At 34.9% G+C, this 9,485-nt stretch overlaps 1 protein-coding gene across 1 annotated transcript; it reads right to left on the reverse strand.

Moving 5' to 3' along the window:
• Positions 1-1,751: 1,751 nt before the first annotated feature.
• LOC126717917 (uncharacterized) lies at positions 1,752-5,633 on the reverse strand. The gene is given in 6 exon segments (XM_050419907.1): positions 1,752-2,112; positions 2,210-2,515; positions 3,299-3,594; positions 3,684-3,786; positions 3,894-3,997; positions 5,060-5,633. Coding segments are annotated over 6 exon segments (1,701 nt in total). The 5' UTR covers positions 5,622-5,633; the 3' UTR covers positions 1,752-1,782.
• Positions 5,634-9,485: the final 3,852 nt, after the last annotated feature.

Below are 9,485 nucleotides of genomic sequence, written 5' to 3' on the forward strand. Positions count from 1 at the left end.
ATCAAGAGACCGTTTCATGGAGCACGTCTCTCATACTTGGTGCATCTCACTCATCTATAAGACTCATATTATAAAAGGGGTGCTCCATGATACAATTTGGTAAGATATTTTTTCTAAATGAAGACATCAATATATTTATTTTTGTGAAGAAAAGATTTGATCTCAAGTTTTTTGTTCGACAATAAAAATTTAATCAATGGAACTAATTATTATTATTATTATTATTATTATTATTATTATTATTATTATTACTACTACTAGTTGTGCAAGCCAACTTCAACAGTTGCTAATGACTTCAATTAGACGTAGATATTATTTGCTTGCTTGTGGACAAGAATATTGGTAAATTTAGTAAAATTGGTTCTCATACACGTTTATAAGCAACAAGACCTAACGTGCAAGTGGGGATTAAGTTACCGAGGGGTGGCAAATAGATACAAACTTACATCATCACCAAGCGAAGAGAAGCACAAAATGGAAAAGTTCTCTACCGAAACAAATTCTAGGAGTTGTCACTCCAGGCCTTCCGACAAAGAATATTGGTATTTTTTGCTAAGTACAAGAATATTGAATCATTGATAGAAAGGGTGAAGCAGTTTGAAACATGATGTGTAGTGCAAACAAATGTGTTGGTAACACATTAACATCGAGATAGCTAGTTAAGGATGAATTGTTGGGGAATGATATTGCTTTAGCATTACTGTAGGAAGAGTGCAAAGGTTGAAGTGGTAGGTTATGTGCTTGACATTACTTCACTGGGCAAGAGACTCTCTCACACTCATCACCATCCCTTTCATATTCGTCTTTTCATTATTGTTTGAGAAATGCTATGTCAAAACATTTTCACAACAAATATAATGTGGCGGGTTGTTACTAGTGGGTAGGAAAGTAATTTTAGTGGTAAATTCAAATTAAAAACCTGTAACAACTTGCTTACTATAGGATTTATTGTGAAAATATTGTGTATGTAGCACTTCTCTTATTGTTTAGTAGTCACATATGGAAAATTGTGAGTGAAGAAGCAAACAGGGCCACCATTGGAGTCTCCATAGAGTGACCAAAAATATATATTTATCTTAACTTCAGAGTTCAATAGTGTCAGAAGTGAATGGTTATTAAAAATTCCAAGTAAATAATTCAATAAACACTTTTTTGGACTTGAAAAAACTAAATTTAAAGTAAAGATAAAGTGCAAATTTTGACCCAAATGTGTAACCTTTTTCAATCACAACCAAACTATTTATGAATATAAAGTGTAATCATCCACTAATTAATTAAATATATTATGAGCTATTTCCAAAACAAACACCAAAAATTTTAATTTTGACACTAACCATGTTATGATTACTACAAAAGCAATATGTTAGGCTAAAATCAATATTTATTAACCATCTAATAAAGTAACCATATGGAGAGATGGCCTAACAATAGAAAGCCCTTGTAATCCATCCACCATCCCACCTACAAGTGCAAGAGTTGTAGCCTTGTAAATTCAAGTAGCATCAAGTTCCATTAGTGCTCAACAGCTCAAGTGGCTGCACACCATAACACACGGCAGTCAAGTGGTATGCAGGAAAACAAATGGCAAACATCAGACCCAAAATTTTAAGAGCATTTGTGCCAAAATTAAGACCCTTTCCCCATTAGAGAGAAGAACAAAGTTGCTATAATGCTAAATTCATATCGATGCAAAATTTTACACAATGTGAAAACAAATTGATTCTATACATTACAAATGGCAAACATCAAACCCTAATATCTATTGCACATCATAACATTCCCTTAGTCTCTCCTCCTCCGCTTCTTGTGTCTGTCATCCCTTTCACTCTCATCTGAACTCGATAAATCTGATTCTGAACTAGCTGACCCTGTAACCGAACTACCAGAACTATCCGATTCTTGCTCTTGTTGCATAATAAGGGGTGGCATATTCTTCAAGTACTCACGTAAGTTTTCAGTGATGCCACCAAGTCCAATGGATGTGAAGAAGTTAATTGAAAACCGTGTGTTCTTGGGATTGTCCCTTGGGAAGATAGATTCAAAGGAATCCTGCATTGTGGGATCGTTAAGACGCTCATTCAGCAGATGGATGCCCAGATGCTCTGACAATTCCTGTAACAGAAACAACACAACTGTGAATACAACAGCTTCTAGAAGAAATGCTAGAGAGAAAAACATGAGGGGAAAAAATTGGTGTCGCTTTCGATACCTGGAATAGAATCTTGATAAATATACGAGATGAAGAAGTGGTATCCTCCTCTGTTAAGCGAATATAGGCTAAAACATGCCAAGGTAGAGCATCTGTGCGGAGTAAATGCGCAAAAAACTTAGCCACATTACGCAACTTATTTGTTTCAAGCCGGTGAATCATGGAATATTGTTGGACAAAGCATTTGTCAAAATTTTCCTGATAAACTTTGTTGATCATGCAGAATCGCTGCCCCAAAAGACCATAATACCGGAGGTAAGTTCTCTCCTGACTACAGCATTCCAAGAGCATAATGTTCAACTCCATCTGCATAAGCCACCAAGACAACTATAAGTCTTCAAGTAGTACAGAATTTGATTCAAGATTTTTTCTTTAAAATAAATTATGCTAATATATTATTATTAAGCTTTCAATTTTATTATTTTATTATTTTAAGCTTTCAATTGTATTATTGTAAGATTTTATTTTTCTTTTATTATTTAAAGGAATCAATTTTAGGAGTTACTGAATTCTTCAAGCCAAACTCAACTCCATGTCAAGTCTTAATTAGCTGAGCCTAAGCAGCAAGAAGCTTAGCTTGGGCTCTGTGTGGCTTGCCTCTCTACACCCCTAATAGTGACTGAAGTACCCAAGGGAAATAATCTAAGCACCAAGGCAAGTTAGTGCATGAAACCACTAATGAATTCTAATCGTTTAGGGGGTGGGGGTTAAAAAAACAAAGCTAAGAATAAATAAAAATATATATTTGATACTGACTTGTAATAACATCTAGCAATCTGAAATGTTAAAAGAGTAGGTAAAGTGAATCTAATCCATCTTGTTTATTCATTTATTGTTCATTTATTCACTTGATAGCAAAGGGGAGTAAAGGATGTCTTCATGCTGGACAGGAGACTCAGAACCCAGCTCTAGTTCCTCTAACTAATAGTGATTCCTAGCCAACTACCAATAATTTGCAGACTCAGCAAACTGCGAACAAATATTCATTATTTATCTTTCTTTCACCACTTCCTCTTAAACAAGGAAATACTAAATAAGGAGACTTCAATTTTAAAGCAGTAACATCAGGAAAAAGCTTGCAACACATACCTCTTGACCTGGCTCTAGTTTAATTTTCAGGAGCTTATGACCTGCCTCCTCAAAATCTACACTGGACATAATTGTTAGATAGATTGTCCTCCGAAGATTTACAAGATTTGTCTCTGTTTCATCCCTTATTTTCATCTGGTTCTCATCCTCTTCCTCGTCATCATCCTCATCCTCATCATCATCTGAAGCTGCATCTGAACCTTCTTCATCCTCAGACTCATCACCCAAAATGGTTTGCTTCAACTCTTCATAACGCTTCTCATTCTCAAGGAAATTAGGATCTGGCTTGAATATATCTGAACAAGGAGAAAGAAAAATATAAATCAATACATAACCATAGCTAGACCAATCAAGAAGCAGAAGACAGTTCAGCATAATGCCATACCAAGGGCAATCTCTGGATCTATTTCCTCTTGGAGAGAGATCTCATGGGTTATCTGGTCTTCCTGCTCTACAAGGTCCAGACCTGGACGAAGAGCTGGGTACCCCTGCAAACGAATACATCACAGAGGGTATCTTTATTCTAGCTATCCTTGGACATTAATAGTAGTATGTCATACATAATTCTAAAAATGAAGGGAGAAAAAAAACATACCTGAAACTTGGCTTTTCTTATCGCAAATAGCCCTTCTATCAGAAATTGAACCCTTTTGTCTATTTCACCTTCATGAAGAATCCCACGGAAACGCTCAAATATTCCTGTAGAAGTGTAAACCTTGAGTACACAGTACAGTGATAAAATATATTCCAGTAAAAACAAAAGAAAAAGGATAGGAACATTATGACATATAATCTCATGGAAACATTTATTGCTAAGCATAGAACATAATGAACCAAAAGTTTGACATAGGTAAACACGTACTTGTCTTTCATAATATATTAAGTACAATAGTAAACAAGTTTTGAGTACTAAACAATATTTTCAAACGCTAACCATTTAACACCGGGCCACCATCCAAGGTTACATATATGCCACAGCCATGAGTGGCACAATTCCAGATACAATGTTTCTATATCGTCAAGACAATTCCAGATAACAAAGAATGGCAACTTCCCAGTGGAACCTAAGACATCTCACTGATCAGAAAAACCAGATATATGCCAGATTTAGGCATGATTACAACCCCCAACCACACCCCCCCCCCCCCCCCCCCCCGCCCCCCCTTGTAATGAACTATCCTATAACTTAGGAGCTGTGGAATTTTCTATTCTGCCTATCCGAAGTTAGTTGGGTTATGCCTAATTTGATAATGAACTGGACAAATATTTTTTTACCCAATAAATACCAATACAACCTAAAATATAAAATGAGTTGACACTAGGAATTTAGGAACATCATTCTGAGTGACTTATCATTATTTTTTCACTTACATAAGAGTAATTCCACAGGTCCTCCCTGTTTAATTGAAGGATTCCATTATTTACTGCAGACAAAGAGCTGTCACAAAATTGTTGGTGACTAGGCCCAACGAAGCCATCAAAATGCCATGGCAAGTGATGGCTTTATTGGTAACCCCTCTGTATGTCTAGTGGACAAAATGTGATTCAATGTAGAAGAGAAATTGCTAAATGTGGCTAACCAACCATACCTCCCTGAAAAAGATAATAACTTAGTAATAAATAAACTACTAAAAATTATAAGCACTTGGCAACAAGTACAACTTAGAAAGAAAAACATGTCTAAACCTTAGAAACCAAAAATACAATAATATCCACAAATATGACAAATTTAAGATTGACGACCTCAAAAAGAATACCCACCATGCAAGCCTTTAGGCGAGAGATCTTGCAAAAGTGATCCACACTCTGTGACAAAGGCAACAGCAACCTCAACACTCGAATCGGTTGGATTCTGAAGCAGCACAGTAAGCATCTCCAAGGCAATGATCTCATGAGCCACTAGTTGGTTCACTAAATGTGCAATAAACTTAACAGCAGCTAGTAATTGAGGCTTGTCGTTCCGTTTATATGCTCTCTTGAGCTGCTAAACGATCCCCCTCAAAAGAAGCTCGCCAACCTCAGGAAACTTGGTGTTGACAACAGCAACCAGTGCTGCAAACACGTCTGTAAAACCCGGGGATGACATCTGCGATTTCATACAGGACCGACAAAATAGCCCACTTCCCCGTATCAAATTCTCCGAGAAGAGTTCTGGAATAATGTTCTTTACGTTGGCAGCATTAACCTTGTTCACAAGCCCATTTATACTCTTCCGAAGGGCATCCCATGTCAACCGCTGATATTCAACACTGCTTTTATCTTGAACCTCTTTCATCATCCGAGCCAACTTAAACGGATGAAAATAAATAGCCTCTTTCATCATCCTAGCCAAGGTAGGAATTACTGTACCTAAAAAGGAAAAGTTGCTTGCTCCGATGACTATAGAGGTGTTAACTTTTGCTTTAACAATTCAAGCACATCAATGGCCTAACACTTTTTCTCCCATGACTTGCAAGACAAAGAACTGCCTAATATATATATATATATATATATATATATATATATATATTTATTTATTTATTTATTTATATTTATATTTATATTTATATTTTTATGTCATAGGTCGGCAACAGTAGGAATTATATTCCTGTATTCGGACATGCTTGACCGACTTATATGCAATGGGCGTTGTGGGCTTCAGTGGCCCACAAATTGAACCCACGTCAACCAAAAGGGTTGTGGATTACAAAAATTAATAACCTCGTTTAAAAAAAATACCCAAATTCTGTCGCATTATTTTTACTGAGTTCTATACCAGTTTCAACAAATATAAATAACCAAGAATACTGAAATCCACACATTAAACACTTAAATTCCTAACAAATTAACAAACAAACATAGCAAAAGTTATACAATAGAGCCAAGAATACCAAATCGGAAAAAGAAAAAAAAGAGTTAAATAGAAAACAGTACCTCCGTGAATTATAACAGTACACGACGATATTTATTTGGCGGTGACTCAAAATTGAGGCTTTAGTTGATTTCAAAACTCGATAAATAGTGAGAAAAATTTACTTGCATATTTTTATTACAACGGCGCAGAGAGAGATGGGTTTGAGGTAGGGGTAGTAATTTTTATCTACATTCATAAACCCACTTATTACTCACCTCAATAGGATAAAATTTAAGTACAGTACCTTAGATATTATTCTCTAGGTTTCTCTCTTAAAATTCAGTCATGTGATTACTTAATTAAAAAATAAACTTTCATCTCATGAGAAAAAATCCACATGGCTGAATTTTAAGAGAAGAACCTAAGGAATAACACCTGAGTGCTATACTTAAATCTTGCTTATTTCGATAAGTCTTAACCCAATCTATTTGAATATTTGGCTTAAATGAGTAAAGACCTATTAGGTTATTTAATTATATGAGTCTTAAAGGATAAACCCACTAATAACCACTAAAACCCATCTAAAATTTAAATAAAAAACAAAAAAAAAATCTAAATTTCTAGAAAATGACCAAAACACTCCCAAAATTTAAAAAATGCGTAAATGCACTTTTAGTTCCTACATTTTGTGGTCATTTCTATTTTGGTCCCTACATTTTTATTTTATCACTTTTAGTCTCTAAACCAATTAACGAGTTACATTTAAGTCCTTACCGTCACCCAACTAACTGAAAAAACTGACGTGACAAACGAAGTGCACTGTTGACACAATAAATGCTGACGTGACAAATAAAATAATAATAATAAAATTTATTTATTATTTAATAAATGCCAAGTCAGCATAAAATAATAATAAAAAAGACATTTTCATGTTTTTTTTCTAAATTCTTTTAAAATAAAATAAGATAATTAAATTAAAAAAAATTATTTCTTTCATTATTTTTTTTCTGTAGAACATGTTCATGTTCCTTGGGTTCATCCCCAAAAATTTTCTTGAGAAACAAACACACAAAAAAAACCCAAAAAATTCAATTCAAAAACGAAATCATAAATCTCAAAGCCCTCATTTTCAACCCCAGCAAAATCATCAAATCCCCAAGCCATAAGCCCAGAAAGTTCAAAACCAGAAAATCATCAAATCCCAGAAGCCACAACCCACACTTCTTCAATCACCAAACTCACATTGAGACCCAAAATCCGACCACCACACTTCTTAAATAGTAGATAATGCACCGGATGCGGCAACAAATGCTCGGTAGCTTCCAACAACCACCTCTTGCATTTGTGTCCGGATCCACTACGCATCGATTTGAAGAAGCTCTGGCTCCTACAAGTTTTTGTATCAAAATTTTCTCACACAACAAAACAAAAGCAGAGAGAGAGAGAGAGAGAGAGAGAGAGAGAGAGAGAGAGAGAGAGAGAACCTTTTGGAGATGATCAAGATTGAAGGAGAGGAGCTTGGAGAAGTAAGGTTGTTGAGCGGAGGAGGAGGAGGTGGAAGCAAAGGCGAGAGAGATGAGGCTTGACAACGATGACGACGTCGTTTCCTCTGCTGCATTTTCTGAGTCCATTTCCAAAGAAGATCTGCTCCAATCGATGAGCTCTAAGAATCAGATCTGCCTTTTATTCTTGTGTTACAGAATTGTTTTAGTTCGACTAAGAATGTCCTAGACCTCCTGGTTTTTCCATTCGATAATTCTGGGAACTGTGCCATGGACCTCTTTGGATTTGTGTTTGTGTTTTTTGGGTTGTTGCTAGTTTTGCTAAAGATGGATTGATGGGTTTGTGTTTGTATTCTTGCTAGATTTGTGTTTGTATTCTTGCTAGATTTGTGTTTGTGTTCTTGCTAGATTTGTCAGCATTTTTGTTTGTGTTTGTGTTCATGTTCGTGTTCTTACTGGATTTGTGTTTTTGTTCTTGCTTAATCTTGTGTTTGTTTTCTAAGAAAAAAAAAAAAAAGAAGAGAAAATGTCAAATAAAGGAAAATGTTCTTGTTCTTAAATCTGGATCTGTGTTCTTATTGTTCTTGTTCAAGGTACTTTTAGATCTCAATTCATGTGATTTTTTGTTTTTAATTTTTTTTATTTAGTTAAAATTAATAATTTTTTTTAAAAAAATTTAGATGCTGATGTGGCATTTTTTAATGCCAAAATAGATTTTTTTAATTATTATTTTAATGTGCCGTCAGCCACGTCAGCTTTTTCTGTTAGTTAGGTGACGGTAAGGACTTAAATGTCACGTGTTAATTGGTTTAGGGACTAAAAGTGGTATAATGAAAATGTAGGGACCAAAATAGAAATGACCCCAAAATGTAGGGACTAAAATTGTATTTATGCCTAAAGTAATTTAGTACAACTTTTCTCTTTAGTTATGTTTCCTTGTATAGGTGCTCCTCTTTCTCACCATTTATCGAGTGAGGTACTATTTTCTATTTAGTTTTTTCCCCCCTATTTGGTATTCTTGGCTCTATTGTATAACTTTTGCTATGTTTGTTTGTTAATTTGTTAGGAATTTAAGTGTTTAATGTGTGGATTTCAATATTCATGGTTATTAATTTTTTTTTTTTTTTTAAGAAACAAACACACACACACAAGGGAGAGAGAAAGAGGTTGTAATACAAAGGCACACCACAACTCCACTCAAAAGTCATGGTAACTTTTAAGAAAGGGTGGGGTAAGTTATACTACACACAACACACTCTCTTAAGCAATGTGGGACAATTACCCATTCTTTTTTTTTTGAGAAACAAACACATACACACAAGGGAGAGGGAAAAGGGTTCAAAGGCACATCACAACTCTACTCAAAAGCCATGGTAACTTTTAAAGGAAGGTGGAGCAAGTTATACTATACACAACATACTCTCTTAAGTAATGTGGGACAATTACCTTTTTTTTTTTTTTTTGAGAAACAAACACACACACAAGGGAGAGGGAAAAGTATTCTTGGTTATTTATATTTGTTGATTTGAGTTTATTCATTAATTGTTTTGTTGAAACTAGTATAGAACTCAGTAAACATATAATATGCCAGAATTTGGGTATTTTTTTAAATGAGGTTATTAATTTCTGTAATCCACAACTCTTTTTGTTGACGTGGGTTCAATTTGTGGGCCACTGAAGCCTGCAAGGCCCATTGCTTATAAGTGCCTGTTTGTTTGAACTTTTTCAGCCCAAAAGTCATGTTTTAAAAAAAGCTAGCCCAAAAATAGCGTTTGGTTAGTATAAAACGCAACTTTTTGGAAAAAGTTGCATTTTATACTTATGAAGAGAACACGGATCCCAAATTTGGAGC

This window comes from Quercus robur, chromosome 1 (genome assembly GCF_932294415.1).
Source record: "Quercus robur chromosome 1, dhQueRobu3.1, whole genome shotgun sequence".
Lineage (NCBI taxonomy): Eukaryota > Viridiplantae > Streptophyta > Magnoliopsida > Fagales > Fagaceae > Quercus > Quercus robur.